Source organism: Corvus cornix, chromosome 5, assembly GCF_000738735.6.
Source record: "Corvus cornix cornix isolate S_Up_H32 chromosome 5, ASM73873v5, whole genome shotgun sequence".
In the NCBI taxonomy this organism is placed as follows: domain Eukaryota; kingdom Metazoa; phylum Chordata; class Aves; order Passeriformes; family Corvidae; genus Corvus; species Corvus cornix.
Window position 1 is genome coordinate 52,981,262 of NC_046335.1, and position 15,183 is coordinate 52,996,444.

The following is a 15,183-nucleotide window of genomic DNA, read 5'->3' on the forward strand; positions in this document are numbered from 1 at the left end:
TTTAGTCATGAGCCAGAGACATCCCACATCACGCAGCTCCATTATTGCTTCATGCATCAGACATATGCCTCTTGAAATGCAAGAGCAGGAAACTTAATTGAGTCAATTTTAACTTGGAATTTTCTCTCTAATCTAATTTCAAAAGGTTGTATTAAAAAAAAAAAGATATGACTGGTGCTATGTAATGCTGCAAGTTTGTTTCCCTCCCCTAAATAGCCTTCTAATTTCACTGGAATTAATTGCATAAAGCAAACTGGATTTACCTCATGTTCCTCATGTTCTTTCTGTGGATTTTAGATTAGGTATCTTGTGACTTTCTTCCAGTGAGTATGGATATGAAAGATGACAAGGTAAGTGTTGAGCTGAACAGGAAGAACTTATTGTGAGGTGGTAGGCTGAGGAATTGCTTCCCAGAGGATGGAGCAGAGCTCTCTTCCTGGGATTTCTAAAAGTCATTTCAATGCAGGAGCATGAGATTGAATGGGTCTCAGTAGTCAGGAGAACACATTAAACACTTTCTGGAGCAAAGTTCTAGCATACTCTACTCTTTATATCAAATGCTATTTGCTGCCTTAGTGTCACACTAATTAATTTCATTTAATGGCAAATAAAATTATCCATGTTGCTTTGTTTGTTTTGCCATAGTTCTGTAATTGATCTGTTTGCTAAAATGGTGTTGTGTTCAGGTATCAGTGAGATGTGGACTCACCCTCTCATGACGTGTTTTGTGTTACGAAGAAAATTAATTTGGGGGGAATAAGATGACCCTGCCTATTCTATTTTTACAGACCTACTCTATTTTTATTTTTCGTTACTTGTTGGTTTTGGGTTTGTTTTTTTTTTTTTGTAATGTGGTCTCTTCTACAAATAGATACTTAACTGGATTTGGACCTACATTCAGCATTTCTGGACCTTATTCCCTTCACATTTTCTATTGAGATCAATATTCTGATGTGACTTGTGGAGCTACAGGGGTATGAAAGCAGTTTGAGAGAGGTGTCTCACAGGAGCTGAAGGAAGGAAGAAGCCCAAATCGCATCGAAACCCTGCAAGAGCTAAGCCCCAGCCTTTGGTCCTGCTGTTCTTCATTTTTTGAGTTTTATTCATTCTGAAAGGAATTTGTGGTCCCTTGGCAAAAGGGAAGCAGACGGATTCAGAGATGACCTCTGCCTCAGAAAGTGATGATTACTGGAATTTGGGAAGATATACAGAGAAAGGGTGACTCAACACCTGCCTTGTCCTTGTGCACTTTATGTAAGCACCCATTCATTTTGCTTTAGTCATTATGACTTTATAATAACGTTGTTCAATGCTTATGAGATCTGCTCACCAGTTTTTATGCTAGAACATTTTGATATTAATCTAAACCCAGAGTATAAATCCATAAACAAAGTAAAATACACAATCACTTTCATTTGCAGAGGTATTCAGTAGAGAACAGAAACCAATGTGAAACCCTCAGGCAGGACCTTCCCAAAGTGATTTTGCAGGACAAAGGCAGAGAGAAACCCCAAACCCAAGCATATAGAACAGTTAAAACCTTGCAAATACAACACATGGATCCACATAGACCTTGGGAACATATTTTTTGTGCAGAAACCCTGTACCTGTGTACAGCACAGGGCCCTATGACCTGATTTTTGGAATCCTGTATCTGAGGTGTGTGATTTGCTCAGCAAATAGTAACTGAGCTGCTATTTTTAAGCAAGATTTCCCCTAACCTGAGGATGCCTCAGGAGAATCTCAGCACTGGGCTCATCAGCATTTTTGCAGGGCTGGCGGAGGCTGCACTGCTCTCCTGCAGAACAGGGGTGATTAGTGGAAGGAATCACTGCTTCTGTTCGGCAAAAGAAACACCAGATATCTAGGTCTTGTGTTCTACCCCCTCTGAGACCATCTTTTTCCCTCACCATTCCTTACAAATCATTATTTTTCTCTTCAAGGACTGAATCATGGCGCCCTGCCTGTGTCCTTGTTAAGATCTCAGCTAGAAAAATGCTTTTGCTTAAGAAAATAACATCATGGGAAAGGCCATGGCAACACAAACACTTGTTTTGCCAGAACACATTTATACTGGATGGGTGGATAGTTCAGATGGCCATGAACACTTAATAAAGATCATTTTTCTGGTAATTCCCCAAGGCACTTCCTTCAAAAAAACTATTATAGAGAGACAGGCATTTCAGTGGAAACTGCCAGACTTAAAACAAATACGATTATCTTCTTTTCATAATTTTTCCTGTCACCTTAGCAATCTAGGGAGGGCAATTTCTAGTCTAAATAAATTGGATTGTATTATGCCTTTTCAAATCTTCAGTCTTTACTAAGTTTTATTTTTGCATCCAAAATCCTAATAACAGCCTGTAACACATTTACATTCCTGCATTCTTGCCTCTATTTTGTTGGGTACACAGTATTCCTTTTCTTTTTTTTTTTTTCCCCTCCTCTCTCTCCCTTTGGTAATATGACCATTCTGCATTTTTCCAGATTTGGAAAAACAGGAATGTTTTCAGCCTTCAAGTTAGTATTCAAACAACAAGAAAAAAAAAGGCACCTCTGGCCTTCAGGCACGAATTTAGAACATTAAACTACATGCAGAAAGAAGCAATATGAAATCTAGGATAAGGAAGTCAAAACTGTCTAAGAAATTTCACAGATTGAGAGAATTTAAGGGCAGGATGAAACAACAGCTCTCTGAGTTTGACTCCTGTTTGGGAAGGCGATTACATTTTGCCCATTTATTACTATGCTGAGATCCACAGCGCTGTTCAGCTGAAGCATTGCTTCCAGAAAAGTACACTGCTTTGAAGTGAGAACATCAAGAGGTAGAAAATCAGCACTTTCCTTGACACCTATTAATCACACATACTGTTAAATAGCACACAAGCTTCTCATTTGAATTTGCTGCTTTCCCCCTACTGCCCTCAGTTCTTATTTTCCCCTCTTTCCACAATATTAGAGAGTCCTTATGTTGTGATAACTTCACACAAAGGAATTATTTGTGGAGCAATCTACTCACCCTTGGTGCATGGATCTGTTCAAACTGCACCAATGTGTGCCCCCCAAACTGCTGCACTGGATTTCATGTCACTTGTAGCACTTTACTGCCCTTTATTTGGATAACCAAGAAATACAGTGTGTATTCTCCTGAAACATCCTAAATCACTTGTTACAAGTAGATACCACATTGCCTGGAGTTATCTAGAACCCTGCTCTGAAAGCTCCAGGTAGAGGCTCTCCTGTCCAGTCCACTTGCTCCGGTCTCCCTTCCTGCAGCTAATTAAGACTTCCTGTCTCATGTTTCCAGTTTTTTGAAGTTTTGCTCTCCTGAAAAAACATTTGGAGTAAAACATTCATCAAACTTCCTTGTCTAATTGCTTGGTCAAACTAAGATTTGAAACAAAGGACTCCCTTTCACTCCTAATCTCAGATAGAAAGGCTTTTCTAGCAGATGTGGATACACATTCATGCACAGGTATTAAAAAAATACCTGAACATTAAAAACAGGGCAAAAAATTTCCATTACATAGATAACATTCCCTCAAATATCACAACTATGATTATAATTTTTTACCAAGGTAACCTTTTATCAGCTCCTGAATTATGAAAATAAAAGAAACAACACTTCTTTAGCTCCTGATCCTGCAAGGATTGAAGACTGAAAAACCTGTCTGTGAATGGTGTGGGAAGCTGACAGACTGGGGCTCACCACCTCAGACAGTATCTCAGGGCAGGTCTGAGAGAGAAGGCTCTGCTGCCCTGTTCTGTCCTTTCCTGTTGCCCAGCACAGGTCCTTGTCATTGCCCCTGCTCCACAGCTCCTGCCACACATCTGGAAACAACACACTTTTCCTTCAATCTGTCACAGTATTTAAGTCTGCTTAGAGGACAGAAGCATCTGCCACAGGGAGGGAAACAAACAGCAAGTTGCTCTGTCCAGTTCAAAACAGATCCAAAAACCCAGTTCTTCTAAAAGATCCTCCGAGTGAAATGTCAGAGTTGGGCTTTGACATATTGGGAGTCAGAGAAACAAGCAGTGAAAAGGCTGGCAGAACAAACATGGGCATGCAACAGGGAAATATTGCCTTGGCATTGGGGATGTGAAAAGTCATTCTGCAGAGAAGGCCAGATTCCATGTTTAATGACTGCTTGTCTGAATTTAGGACTATGTGATGCACTTAAACCAGTAAAGCTGCACACTGGTATCAGTGGGTACAGGCATTAAGATCTAGAGGATAATCCTATCCTTTTGTACTGCTGTACCTCACTCAGGCTTACAACCACCATCATTTATCAGTTGAGGAAACATTCCCATCTTGACTTTCACTGTAAATTCTTCACTTTGATTTTCTCCTTTACAGTTTTCCTTTTGTTGCTATTCATTCCCTTTCCTTTGGAGTTTTACTCCCTCTAATAACTCCTCTTTCTTCTCATGCTTAATTCTAATTGCCTCCAATCAAAGTTTTGTTAAGCATTCCAAGTCACGCCATTAGATTTTAGGGTTAACTGTTCAAAGACAACTAATGTCATTCAGAATGTTATTTCAAGTTGCCTATTTGTGGAGTCCTGAAGAAAATGCTGCAAAAGTTTACAATGAGTTCATGTGTAGAATATTGTAATGGATTTTCTTCTCTCCAGGGAAGGTGATGGGTGTAACCACTGTAGCATAAGCTATTCCACAATAGTTGCTCTTAAATAACTAGTTGCAGCTTTTAGAAAAGCTCAGAAACACTTTATGCCATGAGAGCTGTATCAGTCGATTTCCTTGTGCAGACAGAAGCTTCGTAAACAGGGCAGCTTGGCACAGGACCTGCTTTAATGTAAACTTTAAGTCTGCAGAAACTGGATATATCATGGGTTTGTGCACTACATCAACTGGGGAAAATGGAAACTCCACTGACTCAGACAGGTCTTTTCTGGTCTCTTTTCTATGAACCACAATGTTGGCTCTCCTCTGTCCCTAATTGTTATATTACGAACTTTCTGGCCTCCAGCTCTTTGTTCTAATGATTAAACAAGACTAACATTTTTTTGAGGTCATAGTGATAATATGATAGTCCCTTTGAAGGGATTCAGTAAATACAATACAGCAGTAGTGCACTGTGGTATTATCAGAACCTTAATTTTGACTTTTGGCAATATTATCACTGAAGAAATGCTGGTTTTAAAAACTTAAAATGTATAGCAGGCAGAAGAACCACCAATAATAATCAAAACAGGTTTATAAAGCACAAGACTCAGTTTCCTTTCCTGAGCACACTGGGCAACCTCTAAAAGGAGTCCAGCTGTTAAGAGATTCTTAGAATCATGCCCCTCCTGCCTAAGATGGCCATCCAGAAGTAGCTTCCAAAAGAACTACAATAACTCTGACTCACTCTGAGATTCCTGGTAAGCAACTGATTTTCAGTAGTTACTGCTGGCCATGTGGGATTGACTCCAGCATTCCTAGGCACCTATGTGGAGATCAAAATAAACCAGCTTTTTTGACAGCATTTGCTTCTTCTTATGGACTATAGAGAATCTTAAAACACCAGCTTAAATTTAGCCACTATCTTTCAAACTTCCAAAGCTAGGTCAGATCAGCTCCCATGTCCAAAGCCTGCCCTACCTTTGAATTATACATATTTTAGATTGCTAAATGGACATTAGGATTTAAATTAATCACTGAATGATGTCTAGCCAATCTATGTGATTAGACCGGACTTGGACAGGAAGAAAAAAGAAAAAAGAAGAAAAAAAGGAGAATGATTATGGGACACTGATTTCTGTCATGGACCCAGGAAGAGGTGGTTTGTCTCAGAAACATCAGTGGCTGTTCCTCGTGTGACACTTTCTGTCCTCTGTCCTACATCTGCCAAACCAGCAGAAGCTGATAGGTTGGCTCAGTCTCTGCTTTGACCACAGTTTTTTCTCCATAGGGCAGCAAAATTCTCTTTTGCCTTTTTGTTGAGTAGTTGATCTGCACTCACATTTGCAGGTTACATTAGGAGAATAAAGCCAGCCCAATTATTTAAACAATAACTATAAAAATCATGTTTCTTTGTCACTAGAAGTTATCCACAGATGCAGAAAATGACAACATTAATATGTAATGGAGGAAAGGACAGTGGATGACAAATGTTGAGCAATTAAATCTGAGCTCAGCACAAGAAATTATGAGGAAAAAAAATCAGTGTAAATTGTGTGCGTGTCTTGTGTGCACGCCGGCACACTTATTGCTGGGGGGAGAAGATAACAGCCAGTGAAGCTTGCTGCACGATTTTAAGGGAAAAAGTATGAAACATGCAATGTGGCCTCTTCCCAGCTTTCTGACCAACTCCAGAGCACTGCATCAGGTTTGATACGCCAGCCTGTCAGAAGGACAGCTCACAGAAGGAAGGTCATGCTACAGAGAAAAACTGATTAAATGTATGCCCGGAAGCAGCAGGCAAGGGAGCAGCACAGCTATTGGAGGGATCTAAATGTCAAGCAGAAATCAAAACGTGTAACTGGAAATTATGATATATGAAAGTGGCTGAGGATAAAGACAAGAAAACCTTTTGTCTAGACTTGGGAGTCTCTAGTGAAGTAATAGAAATTTCCACATACAATTTAACAATTCTGGCACCCATAACTGTACATTTTGTAAGAATCAAGAGCTATCAGGGATTAATATGGAACACTATGAGCTGTTTTCCCTCTGACTGTTAATACCTAGATGTTGCTCTTGCACACACAAGTCAAAGAACCATGAAATTGTGAATTTTAAACACTAGATGGCTCCATTGGCTTTTTAAATGCATCATTTCCCAAGCTTGCACAGAGTTTTGAGAATACCATTCAGAGTTGTGTTCCACTGACAGTCATAGATACTACTCCTACTAAAAAAAAAAAAGAATTAAAAAAAATTGTCTTCAGCCTGTGACCAACATGGAACTGATAGCCAGTGCAAGAGGCAAAAAGCCTTTCAGTTTCTCCACTGTGTTATAATGAATTTTCACAGTTAATTGTGTCCACAGGATGCCTGTGTGGTGCCTAAGGATGGAAAATGAAGGCTATGGATTCTGGCCCCTGGCATGGAGAAAATTGGCAAAAGTGGTTTTAAGCTGTTGATATGCTCTTCCGACCTTCTGCACCCATCTGTGTCACACTGGCACAAGAAAAAGTCATGGAAGCACCCATTCCTTCCTACTGCACTGCAAAATGCTGAAAAGATACCTTGAGGGATTATCCCTGAACAGATTCAGCACATTATAAACTGTTAAAGCACATCTGGAAAAGCAAAGAGATAGAATATATGTGAAGTTTACTCTTGCTCTTTTAGCAAATATCCAGTTTCAGTACAGATTACTAAATGAATGTTTCCATACAGCAAATTTACCTTTCCCCATTGTTTTGGGGTAGCACATATAAGTCTAAAATTTTTACTTCATTCTTATGAGTTTTGAAGAAAAACTACATTGATCTGAAAAAACAAAGTTGAAGAAACACCAATGTGATGGTTTATTTTTTATTTATCTACTCATTTAAGTTCTAGACTCCTCTGATATTTCTGTTTTGTAAACAAAAGGTTGCTGTAGCTCAAAAATTAAATATTAGGGAAGGCAGGCACTGAGTTCAACACCTCTTCTTTTCTTCCACTTTAGCTCTGAGAAGACTGGCTGTGTCCCTACTATCAGCTTATTGTACAGGAGATGACAGGAATAAGCCACTCAAACACTGACTAATCTAGCAGGTCACCTTCCTTTTCACACCTTCTGCCATCTGCTCCAGCCTTTATTGACTACCTGAGTCTCAAAGGGATTTGTTCATGTTGGAGCTGCTCCCTCTGGAAATCCTTTCTTTTCCACTACATGATCCAGCAATGAGTTTATTACATACAGAGACCCTCCCCACAGATCCTGGGCTTTAGGAACACATGAAAAAGGAAAGGGTTATGAAGGTATATAGTCAAAAATGACTCAGTAGAGAACCAGAGCAAAGCCCTGAGCAGAGCACTCCTTTACACCAATCCTTCAAGGTGTCCATGGAATTCAAGGCCTTTCCATGGAGAAAAAAGGCTAAGGAAAAGGCAGAAAAACCCCAAATCAACATAAAACCAAACCACCAACAAAACCCCAAACAAACCACTCACCCCCAACTTATCAGGGTCACTAAATCTAACAGGAAAGGCGTGGAAAGTTGCAGGATCAGAAATCAGTATAGAGAGAATTGAGTAAGGCATCAAGAACAGAAGCCCTGACAGCATCTACTGCTCCATAAAAGTATCCCAAGTGTTCATCACCTGATGATGCTCTGCCTGCGTATGAGGGGACAAGCAAACAGAACAGGCCCCACCATCTCTGCGATCTTCCCTAATATCTGCTAAAGACAGAGTTCTGAGCTATGAGGCTCTTTTTTCTTGCCCTGTTGGCACTTAAGTGACTTGGAAATCTGCCTCTGGACACAGGCATCAGAATCAGTTCCTTCAATTGTGGCAGCAGCCTAACCATAGAGCTCGAGGTACACAGAACTTTGTAATTTCCCTTTGTCCACGGAGGATTAACTTTGCTCCGTGCAATAACTGGGAATTAGTAAAGTCTTTCCTAGACCCAGAAAAGGGCACAACTATGACTTAGATATGTGTGCTATTTATTTCAATGGAAGGGAATGTCCTGCAGGTCAAGGAAGAGGTGGGACTTTGACGAAACCCGAGTGGAAAGAGCCACTGCAGCGAACAGGTCACTGTAGAGCCGGAGAGAGAGATGCCCCAACACCGCCAGCAACGCTTTTCCCTCCGTTAATGTATAGGCTGCGCCGGCACGAACAGGGAAGGCTCCGACAGGGGCGGGAGGTTACGTAAGGGGATATCTGCATTCCTTGCGTAACTCGGCTCTTTACATAACCCCGGCCCCGGCCCCGGAGCGGGGAGGGCGGCACCGGCGGCACCGGCGGAGCGCAGGGCGCACCCGGCACTGCCCGCCCCGCCAGAAAGGAAAGGCGCTGTTCCTGCCTAAAGGAAAAGAAATAAAAAAGATGGGAGATGTCACAGACTGCAGATTCCCATAGCTGATGGGTTAGGTGGGCTTTATGGAAAGAAGACAGGAGTTTTTAAAGTAGTTTTTCATAGAGAATCATGGAACTATCAAGTTTGGAAGAGACCTTCAGGATGATCCAGTCCCCCACCAAGCCCCTGTAACCCCTAAGTGACTAACTCACATCACCCAGATCCAGATGCACCTTGAACACCTCCAGGATGGGGACTCCGCCACATCCCTGGGCAGCCCATTCCAACATTTGGCCATCCTGACAGTGAAAACATAAATACAAGACAGGCCGGGCCATAGCGATTTTACACAGGCAGATTGGATAAAAATAATAAAACAATTCCCACTCCCAGTGAAAATTTAAGTTTCTACAGGAGAATAAGAAAATTCTCTGTTGGATTGCTTGCAAACTGCCTGCTTAGCGCCACACAAGGATCACACAGAAGGTTTATTTGGGCTGTAAATGGTCACTAGGAATCCCCATGTACAAATGAACTCCCGGGTAGGAGGTTGCAGTTTCACTGACACTTGTGAAAGGAGAGACTTAGAAAATACACTTGTAAAACAAAGAGAAAATGGGGGATAATCTGGGGACAGGGAAGGCTGCAGTGCAGCAACACCTAGCCCAGGGTTTATTTAAGGTTACGTGACCTTTGTGTAAAGTCACATCTAAACCACATCTTGCATTTCCCACGTCCTGGGCAGTTATGTGCTCCATCTGCATCCCACAGATACCTGTTACTTGGGAAGGAAACTTCCAGTGTGAGGGCCAAAGAACCCAGATGCAAAGCCCTATCACAAATGATTACAGAAACTTAATGGCCAGTAATAATACAAATGCAGAACTGAGTAGCACTTAACAGAACTATTTGCATTTCCCTACAAACTTAATATGTAAACTAATTCTAAACATAAAGGTTAAATTTCAGTACTGATTTTTGCAGAAATCACCAAATTCAGAATATTTTCATTTTAGGGGTCTCCAAAAGAGACCACAAAGTTCTCCTCTGTGAGCTGTAATTATACTGTTTTATTATTTATCATGCACTGGCAGTGTCTAATTTATTAGACTGTTGCTTGCTGAATATTTTATTTTATGTGCATTCCGAGCAAATAAAATTCCTCATAAAACAAAGTTGAGTAAAAGAGAATTGTACATCAGAGTTGTGGTTAAAAACTATTTCTACTACATTGCACATAACAGATTTGATATGTAACTTTCAGAAAATTCTGTTTTATAAATCAGATTTAAGGTCATTCAGCTACACATACAGGTTTGTATGATGCATTCAGATCTCTCCTTCTTTGAACAGTTCCAGAATTTCAGATAAATTATGTATAAAGTCAGAGAAAGGCAGTCTTCCATCTGGGGTAGCTACTTGCAAAGTCCAAGCTAAGTAGGTTTGAGACAAACTGGTTTTAAACCAGCATTTTACATGGCTGTTGTGACGAAGGCAGTTAGCAGATGCCAGCAAAGAATTCGCCAGCTGGCTGGAAAGAAATTTTTCCAAATATCCACACGATGACTTACAATTCCAAACACACCAAAGAGTCCCATCTTGCTTGTAAACCTTTCTTGTGCAACAAAATATTACAGTATATTCTATTTATAAACTCATGGAAAACGTTTATGTTGTTTCAGACTCCAATTATTAGGACTGTACAGGAAGTTTCCCAGTTTATTTTTAAAGCAGTGGCTGAACAGTCACATCCTTTTGCAATTTCTATGGTTCTCACTTCCATTTCTGGTTTTAAACAAACCGGTTTATACTTGCATACTCTATGTATTTTATTTTATAATAACATACTACAGGACAATTATACTCACAGGTATCCTCTCAGAAAGGAGAATGTCACTTGGCTGAAAACTCCCAAGGAACTGGATTCCACACCTAGAACTCTCAGTTCTAATGTCAGTACAAATCATTCAAAAACATTTTGCATTTTATACAAGCCTAGTAGCATCTTATATGTACATATTCCAACTACTCAATATGAAGTTTACGAAAAACTTGGTCTAATCAAAGTTTCTCCTCCTAGTTCTCATCTCACATCCCACTTTCTCAAATGGCCTTGAACAATCTCCAAAACACAGGAAATTTGTTGCTTTTATTTAGCGTAGGAGCCAAACGTCTAGATTTACAAATTCCTCTTTAATTCAATACTGAGAAAGACCAAATCATCTGTACCAAGAGTTCTCAACTGCTCTAATTCAATTACTGAACTGAATACTCATATGCCCAATTAATTTCTACAGGCTTTTTGAAAAGCAGTGGATAAGAAATATGATGCTTTTTGATTTGTTGACTTTATAAAACTGACAGATATGATTTGCTCTGTATCATTTCAATCATTCAGTGGAGCAATTTTCTCCATTTCTGAATTATTATAATTTGCTATATTATTTTGTTTAAAAAAGGAATAATTCTTCCTTTATAGTATTTGATAAGTATTTGATATGCAATTCAACTGCATTTCACATTTGGCATAAACCTCCCCTCTGACTTTTGGAGATAACTTCATTTAACTTTGAGGGTTTTTTTCTGTTGGAATATCAGTAAGTAAATCCATGTGTGCCAAGCATATCATTAACTGAACTGACTGAAGATCAGAAAAGCAGGTACTAATATTGCTTGGGTGCCACTAATGGGTGCTTTATAGATTGAAATATTTCATTTGATCCATTAGTTGTTTTGTTGTTATCAATATCACAGGCAGTTGTATGAATCTATTTACAAAATGAATTCAAACTCCATTAGCTTTTAAGGCACTACTCAAATGAAAGCAGTCTCTTACAACAGCTGAAACAATTACAAGTGAATATGAGAGACCATTTTGATGAATATGCATTCCAGCAGTAATCATCTCCCAGACAAGATTTGTCTGTTCCTAAAAATAATTGTTAATAATACAGATGTATATTTAGGCATTTTTTACTGTTTTGTTCCATTCCTCTGTAAATGTTGACATTCAAAACTTTATTACATTTCCTCTTGTTAAAATAGACTGACTGCAAAAGAGAAAATACCATGTGCACTGAAATAATCATGAGTTTACTACTGTCACCAAAAGAGTAGTCTCTAAAGTAGGACCCTTAAAGCAAGTTGAAGACGTAATAGAAATACACATTTAAAAAATAATAATATAAATAAATGTGATCAATTGTAACTTGGTAAAAAAAAGTGGATAACTTTTTCTTGTATAGCAAGATTAAAAAGATGAAAATAAATGCATTTTTACACAATGCAAAATTTACCTGAGAGAACCAGGGCTTGCTACACAACAGAAGTGAACTAACACCCAGGTGGCTTCAGAAAGTACTGACATTTTACAATAGGAATCCCAACATTTAAAATAACTCTGGAGACACTTGCACTACTTTCAGTGTGTGGTGTGTAAAAGCATAATCTACCTATAAACAGGACTGGCAGACAGGCTTCCTCATGGGGCAGACAAGGTGCTGACTGGCAGTGTAGGTGCCAATGGAAGAGTACAACAACATCTGTGTTGAAAATACGCTATTTCACTGTCAGCTCAGTGTCACTGCCATTCCCCAAGGATACATGTGAATTGTTCATTATGAGAGCAGAGGGGACAGGAAACTAGGCCCACTATTCAAATGTATGCTCTTAAATAACTGACCATAATAATTGGTTCTGCAAAATGCCAGAGGACTTGAAGTATTCTCTTGTTAATTTATTACCATTACCCTATTCTTACAAGCCACCCTGCTCTTATTACAGATCTTGCAATAATATTTTCTTAATGCTTCAATTACTACAGATGCATTTACTAAGCTATGATCTCATTTTGCTTTTGAAGTTTTCCAATTTGTTACAAAAGGAAAGCTTACTTAAATACTCATGGTTGCCTATAACAAGTGCCCCGTGTCCTACACCCTTAGGGGTTTGCACTTCAGTGCTCACAGAAGCCTTTTCTTGGCTAAGATATTTTTAAGGTCTCCTTTCTGTGCGAATTCTCTGGCTGTGCTAACACGTGAGCTCACACTGCAATGTTCTCTCTCTTCGCTCGGGGCGTACGGAGCTGCCCGTTTGTGTGTAAGAAAGCTGAGGAACACAGTTATCTTCCAGACCGTTATTTTTGCACTGCGGTTGGCACAAAGTCAGCACGAGAGGGAACTCTCGCCAGGCTCTTGCATCCCACAGAAGAGATTAAATCAAGTGCTGAGGCAAGACTCATGTGCCAAGCTGAGAAGAGAAAACCAAGAGGCCGTGGGATACTTGAATCCAGCAGGCAGGGCACAATTATGATTTGGTGTACATCAAGCTTAAACTTCAGGAAAACTGCCATGATAGCAGGCAAGCTTGAACAAGTTCAGGCAGGTGGCTGGGAAAAAGGAAGGAAGCAGCACTAACAGATTAGGAATCGAGGGGTGTAGTGAATGGCCAGCAGCAACAGGTGTGCTTTACTCACATATCAAATGGGCAGGGCAGCTGTGAGTCAGAGGTATAGACACTTACAGTATGTGGTTTTCTGGGTGGCAGATATTTTCTCAGGGTGTTGCCAGCAGCAGCTGATGAAGATATTCGCAATTACTGTGGGAAAAGCACGTACACACAGCATAAGTCTTTTTTCCAAGCTGAGAAACCATGCCTATTTTTGTAGTATTGTTTTAAATATTTTTTTATTATGGCTGGCTCATTTTTGAATGCTTTGGATTGCTACATGCCTCATACAACAGCTGTGGCCATAATTCTTAGCCTTTTTCATGAGCAAATGAGTGTGACTGTGCTGACAGTTGTCTAAGAGTCAAAATATCCGGTCTTCTTTGCGACTCGGACTTAGGATGGACAACTCCTTTATTTTCACTCCATTTCTTCACTAGCTGTGTGAAGTAAAGGAGTTTCTGAAGCCAAAATCCCCTGAGATTTATGCATGGAGCATTTCTATGCCTACCATACTGGGGGTCCACAGGACTACCTGATCCCTGATGTTTTGGGACATCTATTTTTAACTGCTTTTTACACCAACTACCTTCACTCACGTGCATTCCCAGTGCTTTCCTGCATTGTAAAGATACGTTTACATCTAAATGTCTTCAGGTTAGACTCCAAGTATTGTAACCGAAACTTACCAAAATGTCCCTAGAACTTTCAGCTTCAGGGCTGGAATCTCTCAGAATAAGGTCAAATTATTTTACACGCTAATATCCTCATTCCTGCTGAGTCACGCTGGGTTCGAGCTTCACTTATTTGCCTTGGCCTATTTAGCCGGAAAATTTCTCGGGGTTTTGTTTATTTTTTTAATACAGACGAGCACCTGGACCGTGTTGCTACACTGAAGGGCAGACGCTGTTGAAAACTCTTTTGAGAAGGACACATTGCCAGCACACTTACCGGCTGTCATTCTGCACTGGCCTCACGACTTTCTGGTCTCGAACCGAAGTTTGCTACGTTAAAGCGCTTTTCGAGGAGTTTTGAACGACGCGCTCGTGGGAGGCGGCACGGCTGAGGCGAATCAAGGCGGGCTGGGTTCCCTCCTTCCCTTTCTTCTCTCCCTCCCTCCCTGCCGCGCCGGCCGGGGGCCATGTGACAGCGCGACTTCTGCCTTCAAGCCGCCGACGGGGAAGGGGAAAGGGAAGGGGCTACACTTTCCCCGCTGCTCCGGCTGCCGCTGAGACCGCGGCCCGGCGGGGGAGGCGCTGCCCGTCCCCCGTCACAGGTGCAGCGGGCGCCCGCAGCGCCGCGACCCCGGAGCGACAGCACCGGCCCTCACAGAGGTACGGACAGAGCGCCCCGCCCGCCGCTCGCCCCCCGCGCCGGGGCGGGGCCCGGCCGGGGCAGGACCGGCCAGCGCAGCCCCCCCGCCCCGCGGGCTGCGCCCGCCGCGGAGGCGCCCCGGCCGCGATGCAGCCGCCCCGGGGCCAGCCGGGCGGTCCGGCGGGGCCGGGGGCGCGGCGAGCGGGCTCCTCCGCCCGCGGGCCATAAAGGGCCGGGCAGGGGCGGCGCGGCACTGCGGTACCGGGCGGCCGGCGGGTGGATGCGGCAGCAGGGAGCGGCGGCAGCTGGCGGGAGCGGCTCCTCCCCCCCGCCGCCTCCTCCGCCGGCGGCTCCCGGCAGCGTCTCTCGGGCCGGTGGCGGCCCGGCCCTGCCCCAGCATGGCTCTCCCCGGGGCGCTCGGTAAGTGCCGCGCCGGGCTGGCCCGGGGCGCTGGCGGTG

General features: G+C 42.0%; 1 protein-coding gene and 1 long non-coding RNA gene across 3 annotated transcripts in view; one reads left to right on the plus strand and one right to left on the minus strand.

Moving 5' to 3' along the window:
• Positions 1–14,520, minus strand: part of LOC120410005 — a 40,579-nt gene extending 26,059 nt beyond the window's left edge. Inside the window, exons 1-2 of the long non-coding RNA XR_005601903.1 lie at positions 14,362–14,520; positions 13,486–13,560 (exon numbers count right to left, since the gene is read on the minus strand). This is a non-coding gene — a long non-coding RNA (uncharacterized LOC120410005). The remainder of the gene's footprint in view (positions 1–13,485; positions 13,561–14,361) is intronic.
• A 125-nt stretch (positions 14,521–14,645) lies between these two features.
• Positions 14,646–15,183, plus strand: part of AMPD3 (adenosine monophosphate deaminase 3) — a 33,452-nt gene continuing 32,914 nt past the window's right edge. Inside the window, exon 1 of one of the 2 annotated variants that reach the window (XM_039551830.1) lies at positions 14,646–14,744. Coding sequence is in view for 1 of the 2 variants with exons in the window: in XM_039551829.1 (XP_039407763.1) it covers positions 15,123–15,144 (22 nt within the window). In the remaining variant the exon portion in view is untranslated. Of the gene's footprint in view, positions 14,745–15,029; positions 15,145–15,183 lie in introns of those variants that run through there. The other variant, XM_039551829.1, reaches the window with a different exon arrangement.